The following is a 15156-nucleotide window of genomic DNA, read 5'->3' as shown; positions in this document are numbered from 1 at the left end:
TATTTATTTCAAAGGCAGAGTTAGAGAGAGAGGTCTTCCATCCACTGATTAACTCTATATGGCTGCAATGGCCAGGGGTGGGCCAGGCTGAAGCTGGGAGCCAGGGACTTCTTCCAGATCTCACATGGGTGCAGGGGCGCAAATACTTGGGCCATCTTCTGCTGCTTTCCCCAGGCCATTAGCAGGGAGTTGGATTGGACGTGGAACAGCCAAACTCAAACCTGTGTCTATATGAGTTGCTGGTGTTGCAGGTGATGGCTTACCCTGCTTTACTACAGTGCCACTCCCTCTTGGGAATATTTTTAAAATTTCATTTATATGAGGTGGTTTGCTAGATACTTTGGGTATAGAAATTAAGGCAAAAGAAGAGCCCATCAGGAGCTTTTGATTTTATTGATATCAACATTTAGTGTTCTTTTTCTAAATGTTACGTAATTTTAGCAGCCACTCATCTGATTAGGCAAATAAGTGGCTCAGTTTGATACTAGTTTGTGGCAAACTCCAGGTTTCCCAAGGGTTTGGGGACACATTCTTTGCAACAGTGTTTCCTTTTAGCCCATGTCTTTAGCCCTTTTCCTATTCAAGAAGTTTGAGGACAGGTATTTGATACAACAGTTTGTATGCCCATATTCCATATCACAGTGCCTGGATATAAGTTCCAGCTCTCCTTTTGATTCTATCTGCTTGCTAATGTTCATGCTGGGAGGCAGCAGAAGATGGCTCAAGTACTTGGGTGCCTGCAACCTGCTATGTATGAGACCCAGGTGGAGTTTCTGTCCCCTGGCTTAGGCCTGGCCCAGCCCTGGCTGTCATGAGCATTTGAGGAGTAAATCAGTGTATGAAAGATCTCTGTGTTGTTTCTTTACCTCTTGCCTTTCAAATAAAATGAAAATAAATAACTTCTTGAAAATCCAGCAATATCTGAAAGTCATACATCTTTCAATGTTGCTAAGAATTACTCTTAACTTTAAAAATGCAAAAACCAGTTCTGGACCTGGTATAAAGATACAATTAGATCCTGGAAGAATTTTTGTACCTGTATCATACTAGGAATTTTACAAGATGATAGCACATACCCAACTGCAGTCAGGTTTGTTTGTTTTTTTTTTTTGTTTTTTTTTTTGTTTTTTTTTTAATTTGTTGTGCTTTTTGGAAGGAGAGAGAATTAAGAATTTTAACTTTGGCTGGCATTGCGGCACAGAAGGTTTAGCTGCCACTTGTGATGCTGGCATTCCATAATGGAGGGACGTTTCACATCCCATCTGCGCTGTTTCTGGTCCAGCTTCCTGCTAGTGCTAATGTATCTGGGAAGGCAGCAGAAATTGGCCCAGTTAGTTAGGTCTCTATCACCCATGTGGGAGACCAGGAGGAAGTTCTTGGCTATGGCTTCAGACTAGCCCAGCCTTGGCTGTTGTGGCCATTTGGGGAGTGAACCAGTGGATGGAAGATTCTCTCTGTCTCATTCTCTCATTCTCTCTCATTTTCTGTTGTTCTTGCTCTGCCTTTCAAATAAATAAGTAAGTAGATATTTTTAATAAGAATTTTAACTTATAGAGACATAAATGTGTTGTTTGGACTCTTTTTGGACCACAGACTGCTTAGGGGAAATAAAGGTCATAAGAAATTGTGTTCACAAATATTTTAATTTCAAGTTAGACTTTTTAAGGAACATTGTGGCGGTTAGCTTAATAAGAGTCACCACCTGCCAAAAAAGAGGAGCATTGCTTGAGTGTCGTTGATCTTTGGATTTACAGTTCTGAGTTATAGTCCAATCTACTGCTTATTAACATTGTGACCATAAGTCTTTGAACCCTTTTGAGCCTATGTTTTCTAGAACTATAAAGAGAACTGAGAAAATCTGACTCTTAGATTTGTGAGGATCAATTGAGTATCTTGTAGAAAACATTATAAATGTTTAAAACTGATAATGGGCTGGCATTTACCTAACAATTAAGATGTAGGCTAGGATACCCAGGTCCCATATTGGAGAACATGAGTTTGATACCCAGCTCCAGCTTCCTACTAATGCAGACCCTGGGAAGTAGCAGTGATGACTTAAAGTAGTTGGGTTCCTGCCACCCATGTGTGAGACCTGAATTCAAGGCCTGGCTCCTGGCCCCTGCCTCTAGGCTTCTGGCTTTCATCTAACCCAGCCTCACCCATTGTGAGCATTTGTTGAGTGAATCAGTAGGTGGGAGCTCGCTCGCTCGCTCTCTCTAATAAATACATCAAAGTTATTTATTTATTTGACAGGCAGAGTTAGTGAGAGAGAGAGAAACAGAGAGAAAGGTCTTCCTTTTTCCGTTGGTTTACCCCCCAAGTGGCTGCCAAGGCTGGCGTGTTGCGCCGATCTGAAGCCAGGAGCCAGGTGCTTCCTCCTGGTCTCCCATGTGGGTACAGGGCCCAAGCACCTGAGCCATCCTCCACTGCCTTCCGGGGCCACAGCAGAGAGCTGGACTGGAAGAGGAGCAGCCGGGACAGAATCTGGCTCCCCAACCAGGACTAGAACCCAGGGTGCCGGCTCCGCAGACAGAGGACTAGCCTAGTGAGCGACGGCACCAGCCTACATCAAAGTCATTTTAAACAACCAAAAGCAGTTAAGTTACCTGTCTGAGGTTCTATAGCCAAAATGGCAATGCTGGTACTCTTTTTTATTTTTTTTTTAAAGATTTATTTCTTAGGCAGAGTTACAGAGAGGCAGAGGGCAGAGAGAGAGAGGTAGGTCTTCCATCTGCTGGGTCACTCCCCAGATGGCTGCAACAGAGCTGGGCCAATCTGAAGCCAGGAGCCAGGAGCTACTTCTGGGTCTCCTACATAGGTGCAGGACCCCAAGGACTTGGGCCATCTTCGACTGCTTTCCCAGGCCATTAGCAGGGAGCTGGATTAGAGGTGGAGCCACCAGGACTGGAACCAAAGCCCGTATGGGATGCTGGCACCACAGGCAAAGGCTTAACCTGCTACACCACAGCGCCAACCCCTATTTTAGGACTTTTAAAAATTCTATGGCACTGTGCTACTTGAAATAATTTCCTGTGTTAGTATTTTAGTGTTGCTTTCCTACATGTAAGAAATTACATGGTGTTGCTTCAGTATAGATGTTGTATATTATTTTTGTCTATTTTTTACTTTTATTCCATTTGTGGAGTCTGAATATATATTTTTTCAACAGAGAGAAGAATGAAAGATACTATTGTGTTCTTTTCAACGATGAGCACCATTCATATGACCATGTCATATACAGCCTACAAAGAGCTCTTGACTGTGAGCTTGCAGAGGCCCAGTTGCACACCACTGCCATAGACAAAGAGGTTTGTGGTCTCTATTTGGATTATGCTGCTGTCTTAGCATCAGCTTCCTGACAATCAAGTGTTGACCCAATTGCTGTCAAGTGACTGAGTATTGTGTTAGGTACAACCATACTCTCCAGTTACTCTCTGTGTCCTAGGTAAATTAGCTAGAATTTTGAAAAAGAGAATAGAAATAGGAAAAGAAGACAGAAGGAAGAATAGAAGGAAAAGAAAATGAAGTGGAATGATCAGCAAACATTTTTTAGTCCTTGGCAGTAATACTAGATTAGCCCAGGTGTTAGTGCCTATGTTACTATTTCTGCACTGTGGGTATAGATCATAGAAGAAGCTTTGAAGGTAAGTCAGGCTGCTGATTTTCAACTACTCGTTGTACAAAGTAAAGTCTACTTTGGTTGTTAGATTTTCCCAAAAGTTACTAAAGTATTTATACCTTAATCAAAAAGCATTAAGGTAGCTTAATCGCAAAGGCATTAACAGGTAGCCTTTAAATAACCTTCTTAAAGGAAAAAATCAAGATCTGATTTGCTGATAAGGTAACTATATAATGTAAGATTAGGAAAAGTTAAAAAGCACTGAAAAGGGCCATTCTTGTACTGAGAGCACAGTATCTGCTCCCAGTGGCCATCTGACTTTTCCTTTAGTATTTACAGTTTGGTTCTCTATATGACTACTTGTTTGGCAACTCTCCTTCTTAGGAGAATTATTTTTCCTATGTTGAGCCAAAATCTATCTCCATGTATTTTCTGACTCATTTCTTTTAGGATAAACCAGGAAATACTATCTTTTGCAACCCATCAAATTAAGAAACCTGTATTTTTTTTTTTATTTTATGTCTACTTTCTTCAATTCTCTCTACTCTTTGTCTTATGATAATAAGCTCATACTAATCAAAATCTATTTTTTTTGCTTCCATCTCCTCTCCTTGGATAAATACCAGTTTGTAAAAGTCCTTTTTTTTTATTTTTTATTATTTTTTTAAATTTTTGACGGTGTGCCGGCGTCGCAAGGCGGAGGATTAACCTGTTGAACCACGGCGCTGGCCTTTTTTTTTTTTTTTTTTTTTTTTTTTTTAAGAATTATTTATTGGCCGGCACACCGGGTTCTAGTCCCGGTGGGGGCGCCGGATTCTATCCTGGTTGCCCCTCTTCCAGGCCAGCTCTCTGCTATGGCCCAGGAAGGCAGTGGAGGATGGCCCAAGTGCTTGGGCCCTGCACCCCATGGGAGACCAGGAGAAGCACCTGGCTCCTGCCTTTGGATCAGCGCGGTGCGCTGGCCGCGGCAGCCATTGGAGGGTGAACCAACGGCAAAAAGGAAGACCTTTCTCCATCTCTCTCACTGTCCACTCTGCCTGTAAAAAAAAAAAAAAAAAAGATTTATTTATTTATTTAAGAGGCAGAGTTAGAGAGGGAGGGACATAGAGAGAGGTGTGTTGGCACTGCAGGAGGTGGCTTAACCTGCTACATCACAACGCTGGCCCCAATGTGGTCTATCTTTACCACTGGGTTTATCTCAGTTCCTTACCACTGGGTTTATCTCAGTTCCTTCTTTACTGCTGTGACCTACAACAAAATGGAATAAATGTTCTGGAAAAGATTTCGTCAGTTTTCTGTAGCATAGTGTCTTGTTCTCTAACCTCATTTCCTGTAATATTCTTCCATGTGTATATAATTTTCCTATAATTATTTAACTGTCCCTCTGCCTACTTGGAAATCCCTGGGTTGGTGATGTTTGTTTTAGGAATTGTATTTAGGATAATTTTTTTGAATTCTTGTATTTTTTAAGGATTAAATTTTAAAAACACAGGTTTTTACAAAAATAGTGATTCTATTTTTTTAAATTTTTATTTAATAAATATAAATTTCCAAAGTACAGCTTATGGATTACAATGGCTTTTTCCCCCCATAACTTCCCTCCCACCCGCAACCCTCCCATCTCCCGCTCCCTCTCCCATTCCATTCACATCAAGATTCATTTTCAATTATCTTTATATGCAGAAGATCAATTTAGTATATATTAAGTAAAGATTTCAACAGTTTGCATTCACACAGAAACACAAAATGTAAAATACTATTTGAGTACTAGTTATAGCATTAATTCACATTGTACAACACATTAAGGACAGAGATCCTACATGAGAAGTAAGTGCACAGTGACTCCTATTGTTGACTTAACAAATTGACACTCTTGTTTATGGCATCAGTAATCACCCTAGGCTCTTGTCATGAGTTGCCTAGGCTATGGAAGCCTTTTGAGTTCGCTGACTCCGATCTTTTTTAGACAAGGTCATAGTTAAAGGTGAAGTTCTCTCCTCTCTTCAGAGAAAGGTACCTCCTTCTTTGATGGCCCGTTCTTTCCACTGGGATCTCACTCACTGAGATCTTTCATTTAGTTTTTTGTTTCTGTTTTTGTTTTCCAGAGTGTCTTGGCTTTCTAAGCCTAAAATACTCTCATGGGCTCTTCAGCCAGATCCGAATGCCTTAAGGGCTGATTCTGAAGCCAGAGTGCTGTTTAGGACATCTGCCCTTCTATGAGTCTGCTGTGTATCCCACTTCCCATGATGGATCGTTCTCTCCCTTTTTGATTCTATCAGTTAGTATTAGCAGACACTAGTCTTGTTTATGTGATCCCTTTGACTCTTAGACCTATCATGGTCAATTGTGAACTGAGATTGATCACTTGGACTAGTGAGATGACATTGGTACGTGCCACCTTGATGGGATTGAATTGAAATCCCCTGGCAGGTTTCTCACTCTACCATTTGGGGCAAGTCCGATTGAGCATGTTCCAAATTGTACATCTCCTCCCTCTCTTATTCCCACTCTTATATTTAACAGAGATCACTTTTCAGTTAAATTTAAACACTTAAGAATAATTGTGTGTGTTGTCGGAATGGGATAGAAGACGGCGAACCCTAAAGGCTTCCATAGCCTCGGCAACTCATGGCTAGAGCCTAGGGAGATTACTGACGCCATAAACAAGAGTGTTAAATTGTTAAAACAACATCAGGAGTCACTGTGTACTTACGTCCCATGTGGGTTCTGTCCTTAATAGGTTGTTGAAGGTGAAGTAATGATATAGCTAGTACTGAAACAATATTCTTACACTTTGTGGTTATGTGTGGGTGCAAACTGATGAAATCTTTACTTAGTATATACTGAAGCGATCTCCTGTATATAAAGATAATTGAAAATGAAAAAAAAAAAAAAACTTGGTTACTTAAATTGGAAATTACATAGAAAAATAATCAATTTTTTAAAATTATTTTGCAGAATCTCAGTCATTAATGTGATGTACACTGTTATTTAATGCTATAACTAGTACTCCAACAGTATTTTTTTCACTTTGCGTTGCTATGGGAGAGCAAACTGTTGAAATCTATATATATATATACTAAACTGATTTTCTGTGTGTAAAGAGAATTGAAAATGAATCTTGATGGGAATGGAGGGGGAGAGCGAGTGGGAGGGGGGAGGGTTGTGGGGGGGGGGGGTGGGAAGTTGTGTGTGGGGGGAAGCCTTTGTAATCCATAAGCTGTACTTTGGAAATTTATATTCACTAAATAAAAAAAAAAAAAGGAAAAAAAAATTTCTGAGTTAAAAATAAAATAAGTAAAAAAAAAAAAAAGAATAATTGTGTGTTGATTACAGAGGTCAACCAATAGTATAAAGTAGAACAAAAAAAATACTAAAAGGGATAAAGTATTAAGTTGTTCATCAACAGTCAGGACGAGGGCTGATCAAGTCAAAAATAGTGATTCTATTTTAAGAAAACTTATTGAGTTAATTTTTTCCAGTTAATAGTTATTCTAATTAAAAGTTATTCTATTATATAAATCCTTGAGATTGGTTGGAAAAAGGAGCCCTCTATTCTCAAAAATGTTGAGATTTACTAACCTGTGCTTTTGATAGATTTAATTAATGGAGTATTAAATAAACATAAGTAACATAGTAACTAACAAAGAGTAGTTAAAAAGTTTACTTGGGGCCTCTGTGAGATTTTATTGAGTAAGTAACAATGATGATAATATAACAATGGCCTTGAGTAATACTAAGGAGTTCTTTAGGTATTAAGCACATGTAACTATCGCAACCAACCCTTGAGACACATTCTAGCATTCTCCCTATTGTATATTACAGCAAAGCACAGGGTAGTTACTTAACTTTCTTCCTTTCTACTCTGCTTTATGGTCAGCATGGAGAAGACTGTGGCTATAGCTATCCTACCTACTGGTAGACTGATTTGGTTTTGGAACCACAAAAAAAGCTTTTCAGTAAATCACCTGCTCATTCAAAAGGAAAAATAGGATGTGAGATAATGTTGTTTACCACATTAAGGTAGAAAATATATTTATTGACTAGATGAATTGATGTTGCAATTAGTCTGTTTTATAAACCCATACTTATAGTTCTGTGTTTTCAGCTATTGTATGAGAATAAAGAGAATCCATTCAAATCATTTGGAGAGAATTTTTTTTAAATGTAGACATGCTAGAATTGTTAATAATGGGGAGAGGAAAGGCAAGAAAGGCCTATGTATTTTGAAAAAGCTGCCTCCTTCCAATTGATTTATTATTTCCCCCTCTCCCACCTCGTATTTGTTCATTTAAGGAAATTTTTAATGATGATAAAAATCCATATAAGGTAAATTTTACCATCCTAACTCTTCTTTCATGTGAACAGTACAGTAATGTTAACTGTACACACATTGTTATGCAATAGATTTCTAAAACTTTTTCATCTTGCAAAACAGAAACTATTTCAGTTGAACAACTTCCTCTTTACTCCTCCCTTTAATTCCTGCCAGCCACCATTTTACCTTGTAAGACTCTTTTAGATGTCTCATATAAATGGAATTCTGCAGTGTTTGTCTTTTTGCAGCTGGCAAATTTAGCATAAACTAATTTAACATAAACTCTTCAAAGTTCATCCATGCTGTAGCATATGACAGGATTTCCATCTTTTTTAAGGCTAAATAATACCATCAGTATGTAAACACATTTTGTTCATCCATTCATCTGTTGAGACACATGGGTTACTTTTCTACCTTTTGACTGTTGAATTGTTATGAATGTGAATGTACAAATACCTGTATCAGTCCTTTCAATTTTTTTGGCTGTATATCCAGAAATAGAATTACTGAGCCATATAGAAATGCTACGTTTAATTTTTGAGGAACTGGCAGACTGTTTTCCATGGCAGCTGTGAACCATTTTTCATTTCCTCCAGCAGTGCACAGGATCTGGTTTCTCCATATCCTTGCCAACACTTTTTTTCCTGTAATAATCATCCTAGTAGATGGGAGGTGCATCCCCTCTTCTCATTTACATTGAGATCCATTGAGATCCACTGCTTTAGGTTGATTACTAGTATCCCTGCATATAAGCTTATTAAGGTGTCTTATATGTTCTTTTATTTTTATTTTTTAGATTATTTATTTATTTATTTGACAGGTAGAGTTTACAGACAGTGAGAGAGAGAGACAGAAAGAAAGGTCTTCTGGCTGGCGCTGCAGCTCACTAGGCTAATCCTCCACCTGCGGTGCCGGCACTCCAGGTTCTAGTCCTGGTTGGGGCGCCGAATTCTGTCCCGGTTGCTCCTCTTCCAGTCCAGCTCTCTGCTGTGGCCCAGGAGTGCAGTGGAGGATAGCCGAAGTCCTTGGGCCCTGCACCTGCATGGGAGACCAGGAGGAAGCACCCGGCTCCTGGCTTCTGATCGGCGCAGCGCGCGCCGGCCGTGGTGGCCATTTGGGGGGTGAACCAACGGAAGGAAGACCTTTCTCTCTGTCTCTCTCTCTCTCTCTCTCACTGTCTATAAAGAAGAAATAGTATAGAATGATTAAGGTATAGGCTATGAAGATGGATTGCTTGTCATGGATCCCTGGTAAAAGAATGTGCTTCCAGGAAATCCTATAGAGACCTTACCTGGGTGCCTCAGGGCTTAAAGAATCAGTAGCCTGATAATACCCCGACACATTAGTGAATCACAAGTATGTTGTGGAACACATTGAGGAATTCTAAATTCATTCACGAATGTACTAAAACATATAGCAGGAGTTCAGCGAACTTACCTAAGTTAGTGTCTGTTATAAATAGGGTATACCACCTTTAGTAAAGAACTGGCATTCTTGCTAGACAAGAAACTCAGCATCCTAAGCTAACAGCACTTCTTTCCTAGAGGTACTGAATGTTCTAATGCTACATATAGATATTAAGCATTTATGTCTGTCTGCTTGGTATTATCCTAGAGTCTTACAGCTTTTAGTCAGCCAACTAGTGAATTATGATTGAGAACTCAAATTAGGTCTCTGGGATATGAATTACTTACTGATTGTAGTTGTCATTCCACTACTTAATTCTCATTTTTACCTAACCTCAGGGTCGTCGGGCTGTTAAAGCAGGTGCTTATGCTGCTTGTCAGGAAGCTAAGGAAGACATCAAGGTAACTTTATGAACTAAGGACAAAGCAATGTTTTTAAAAGATGTATTTATTTATTTGAAGTCAGAGTTAGAGGAGAGACAGAGAGATCCTCTATCCACTGGTTCACTCCCCAGATGGCCTCAATGGCCAGAGCTGGGCTAGTCTGAAGCCAGGAACTAGGATCTTTATCTCAGTCTCCAACATGAGTACAGGGACCCACGAATTTGGACCATCCTCTCTCCTTTCCCAAGCTCATCAGCAGGGAGCTGGATTGGAAGCCAAGCACTTGGAACTCAAACTGAAGCCCTTATAGGGGCTGTAGCCCCGAGATTTTTTTTTTTTAAAGATTTATTTAAAAGGAAGAGTTCCAGGGAGAGAATGAAAAATATCTTCTATCTTCTGGTTTACTCCCCAAGGTGAGTGTAGCAACTGAGGCTGGGCCAGGCCAAAGCCAAAAGCTGGGAACCCCACCTGGGTCTCCCGTATGGGTGGTAGGAGCCCAAGTACTTAGACCATCTTCCATTGTTCTCTCAGACACATTAGAGGGTACCTGGATTAGAAGCAGAACAGCCAGGACCCAAACTGGTGCTCATTTGGGATGCCAGCATTGTAGTCAGTGAGTTAACTTGCTACACCACAAGGCTGGCCCCAAAGAATTATTCACATTATGAGGACTCAGTAGAAAAATCAGAGTGATCATCTTGAATTAGTTTGACATCCTAAAGATGTCAAACTTACATTTTGGGAGTTGGAACTGACGGGTTTTATCATTCCTTTTTTTTTTTTTTTAAATAGACCACTTAGCTAAATGTTAATTTGGTTTTTAACGTTCCTTTTATTTGTAGAGTCATTCAGAAAATGTCTCTCAACATCCACTCCATGTAGAAGTATTACACTCTGAGGTTATGGCTCATCAGAAATTTGCTTTGCGTCTTGGCTCCTGGATGAACAAAATTATGAGCTATTCAAGTAAGCATATAGTCTACTTTTAGTATTTCTTATCAAATACTATGTATTTTGTAGTCGATTTTTTAAAATGTCATTGAGCATAAAATTTTCTGTTTTGATTTATACATTTTGATTAATTTTCAGGATTAGATTTTCAAATACATATTATCAAATCATTTTCTTGGCTCTTTAAGATTGGTAGAGGCGGTGCCGCGGCTCAATAGGCTAATCCTCCACCTTGCGGTGCCGGCACACCGGGTTCTAGTCCCGGTCGGGGCGCCGGATTCTGTCCTGGTTGCCCCTCTTCCAGGCCAGCTCTGTGCTGTGGCCAGGGAGTGCAGTGGAGGATGGCCCAGGTGTTTGGGCCCTGCACCCCATGAGAGACCAGGATAAGTACCTGGCTCCTGCCTTTGGATCAGCGCGGTGCGCTGGCCACAGCGCGCTGGCCACGGCGGCCATTGGAGGGTGAACCAACGGCAAAAGGAAGACCTTTCTCTCTGTCTCTCTCTCTCACTGTCCACTCTGCCTGTCAAAAAAAAAAAAAAAAAAAAAAAAAGAAGAAGATTGGTAGAATTATTCTTGACATTAAACATGGGAGAATTATTGTTGGTCTTATCATGCTACTATAGGAAAGGTACTTTTAGAAGAAATATACTAAGAACCAAAATTCTTACTTTTTTGTTTGTAGGTGATTTTAGGCAAATCTTTTGCCAAGCATGCCTTAGAGAAGAATCTGGCTCTGAGAATCCCTGTCTCATAAGTAGGTTAATGCTTTGGGATGCAAAGCTTTATAAAGGTAAGTAGACCTTTCCCTATGCTGCTTTCTAGGAATCAAAAAGATTATAACCTAGACTGTACCCTCTTGTTTATTAACCAATTACTAAATCTGTGATCTAGATTGATAAAGTACTATAAATGAAGGTAAAGTTAAATAATGTACCTTTAAAAAATTAAATTCCACATTTTTAATTATATTACTCTTTTATTTAGTCAGGTCCAGTTTAAAAGTGTATGTAGATATATTCATGTGGTGTTGCCATTATTAAAGCTACATTAATTTTCATTTTAAAAATCTAAATAATAATTAAAAGGAGAAATTTAAAGAATATGTAGAAGGAAAAGTACAGTGTCAGTAGTTTTCAGTGGAATAGAATGAAAATTAATAAAAAAAAGTTGTGGGAAGGTAAAATTAAAGAAAATTAAGTAGTAGGAGGGAGGCAGAAAAAGGAAAAAAAGCATGTGTGGATTTTTAAATCCTTCCTATTAAATGTTAATGCAATAAAGTGCTGTTCATATTTGAGTCCTTGTGATTCATTAGCATGTACAATATTTTTATAATCTGCCATGTCTAATAGCTGGATTTTTTTCTTTGATGTTGTCCTCCTCATTTAAAAATGATCTATAGGTGCCCGTAAGATCCTTCACGAATTGATCTTTAGCAGTTTTTTTATGGAGATGGAATACAAAAAACTCTTCGCTATGGAATTCGTGAAGGTAATTGCTCTTTATAAATAATAGATAATAACTAGAAGTGCAAAGAAGTTATGAATGGAATAATAAGACAAAGGGATAATTATGAATTAAAAGTATTCATGGATTTTTTGATTCATTTCTTTGTCAAAAATCTGTTTTCTTGGAGACTGGTGTTGCAGCACAGCAGGCATCCTAAATGAGCACCAGGTCCTGTCCCAGCGGATCTGCTTCTGATCTAGCTTTCTGCTAATGGCCTGGGAAAAGCGGCAAAGATGGCCCAAATATTTGGGCCCTTGCCATCCATGAGGGAGACCATAATGAAACTCTTGGTTTCAGCCTGGCCCAGCACTGGCTGTTGGGCCATCTGGGGAGTGAACCAGTGGATGGAAGATCTCTCTCTATATCTCTCCTTCTCTCTCTCTGTAACTCTGACTTTCAAGTAAATAAATAAATCTTTAAAATGGTCCATTATTTTGTTTTATGTAAAGATTTTCCTTTTTAAAAAAAGATTTATAAAGTACAGAAAATGCAGGTATTTTATGTGTTACATGGACATTATAAGTAACGTTTGAGATGTATGTCTTACCCTTCTGAGGTGATGGGAATTCAAAATGTCAACTCTACTCAAACTCTTCAGAAATAGAATATTGGGCCATATGTATGATCTGATACAGAGTTTTGTTTTCTCATACAAAGGGTGTTTGCCCTTAGATTTTATTTATTTATTTATTTTGTATACCATGGTTACCTCTTAGACTCTGTGGGAATTATGCACAGTAAAATTTAATATATAGATATATCAAGTATCCAACTCTGCTTACACATAAAGATGCTTGAAACATGACTCAGTTTAATGTTTGTTTGTTTGTTTGTTTTTTCTGTTAATATATTAGGGTTGCTTTTAGTTGACATGTTCCGGTGTGGATAACAAGTAATTTGTATCTGACATCTGTTCTCTTTCAAGCTGGATTGAATCTGATTGGCTGGTTTTCTGAGTTATACCAGTTGTTAAAGCCTTTGCTTATATCCCTTTCTTTAACCATTAAAGTGGAATTTGCTGTTTGCCCCAGATTCTGTTAGTAGCAAGGATAAACTGCACTCCAGTGCCCCTGTGATTTTTACTGGTGTTTTTAGTTTAAGTTGTTGCTTTTTACAGTTCTTCTAACTCTGCTGGATTGGGCAGCTGAATTTATTATTTGGTCTTGTTTGGTACTCTCTTTCTAAGATGTTTTTGTTGAGAATTCTTTAATAGGAATTTTATTACTCTTTGTCATTTTATGGATATATATAAATAAAACTGAAACAGTTATTAAAATTAGATTTTAAAAGCTTTAGGTAATAATTTGTGGTTTCTCTCTGTATCTTTCAGTATTATAAACAGCTGCAGAAAGAATATATCAGTGATGATCATGACAGAAGTATCTCTGTGACTGCACTTTCAGTTCAGATGTTTACTGTTCCTACTCTGGTATGTGTCAAATATTTCTTCACAGTCTAAATAAAACTTGTTTTAATTTGAGCTAATGCCATTTGAAAAATTGGTCAATACTTCAGTGCTATCTGCATGTGAACAATACTTTGGTACCCATGGTGTTGCCTTTGTCCTAATGTCTTTATCCTTACAGATGACATCTACTTTTCTCACTTTCTAGCACTGCTTTTTCAACACCAAAACTTAAAACAAAACAAAACTTCTTTTGTTCTTTAGTTATTGTTTGAGGGATCAATAGCATAAGATAAAATTAAGAAGGGGCATTTGTGCCTGTCATACATTTGTGTGAGATGGTGCTGCACAGGCCTGAGAGGAGTCTGGAGGATTCACCTTCCTTTGTTCACTACTACTTTTCCCTGTTTATTCTGCACAGTTTATGAACCACTTGTACTTCCCCTTTCCAAAGGTGAGAGAAATGATGAGCAAGGGAAATTGCATTGATGATGAGAGAAGGAGATGCCAGAATAGACAGAAATATGATAGAAATCATAGAGTAAATCTTTCTTCTTGTACACTTTGTGATTGCAATGATAAATATTTATCTAGATAACCTGTATAATAGGCATGGGACATCCAGACAAGTGTTTTCCAGTTATTGAGGAGGAGAGAATTTTTCCCTTTAGAAAATGACTGCTTAGTAGTTGATTTGTGTGAGACTGAGGACTGTGTTTAATGCTCATTAAATATTAAAAGTGACCTGCTGACCAGCCAAATGAATAAAGACCATAGTATGATGTGTTAATACTAAAGACAATGTTCTTGAAATATTCTGCAGGCTCGACATCTTATTGAAGATCAGAATGTTATCTCTATCATTACTGAAACACTTTTAGAAGTTTTACCTGAGTACCTGGACAGGAACAATAAATTCAACTTCCAGGGTTATAGCCAGGACAAACTGGGAAGAGTATATGCAGTAATATGTGACCTAAAGTAAGTTGTTGGAGTCATAAGGTGAGGGCACCTGTTAAACACAGTGTGCTTATTTGCTTTTATATAAGTCAATTACTGATCATTTTGGTTATCTAGGATTCAGGTACAAAGAACTGTGCCTGCTTCTTGTTAATGTAGTTGGGTCTTTCAATCCATGTGCTGCATCTATGGGTTCAGCCCACCTCAGATCAAAAATACACAGGAAAATACCAATTGCATCTGTACTGACTTTTTCTTTCTGTTCCTTTTCCTGAAACAGTACAATGTAACAACTATTTACATATCATTTACAATGTATTAGGTATAATAAGTAATCTAGAGATGACTTAAAGTATATGGGGTGGAGTGGGCATTTGGCACAGTAGTTAATACACTTGGGATGCCTGCATCCCATATCAGAGTGCTGGTTTTAGGTCTCAACTCAGCTTCCAATTCCAGCTTCCCCCTGTTACACAGCCTGGGAGGCTTCAGGTCATGGCTTAAGTACTTGTGTGCTTGCCACCCACATAGAAGACAGATTGAGTTCCAGGCTCCTGACTTCAATCTGGCCCAATCCTGGTTGTTGCAGGCATTGGGGGGAATATCT

The 15156-nt window shown here is 38.7% G+C and overlaps 1 protein-coding gene across 1 annotated transcript in view; it reads left to right on the top strand.

The window, feature by feature from the left end:
* Window positions 1–15156, top strand: part of UBR1 (ubiquitin protein ligase E3 component n-recognin 1) — a 157124-nt gene that overhangs the window by 45119 nt on the left and 96849 nt on the right. Inside the window, exons 6-12 of the mRNA XM_062205754.1 lie at window positions 3170–3308; window positions 9683–9745; window positions 10570–10693; window positions 11361–11468; window positions 12078–12166; window positions 13515–13613; window positions 14413–14570. Of these exons, the coding sequence (XP_062061738.1) occupies window positions 3170–3308; window positions 9683–9745; window positions 10570–10693; window positions 11361–11468; window positions 12078–12166; window positions 13515–13613; window positions 14413–14570 (780 nt within the window). The remainder of the gene's footprint in view (window positions 1–3169; window positions 3309–9682; window positions 9746–10569; window positions 10694–11360; window positions 11469–12077; window positions 12167–13514; window positions 13614–14412; window positions 14571–15156) is intronic.

Source organism: Lepus europaeus, chromosome 11, assembly GCF_033115175.1.
Source record: "Lepus europaeus isolate LE1 chromosome 11, mLepTim1.pri, whole genome shotgun sequence".
Lineage (NCBI taxonomy): Eukaryota > Metazoa > Chordata > Mammalia > Lagomorpha > Leporidae > Lepus > Lepus europaeus.
The sequence above is the reverse complement of the archived record's forward strand: the minus strand, read 5'-3'. Positions and strand labels throughout refer to the sequence as shown.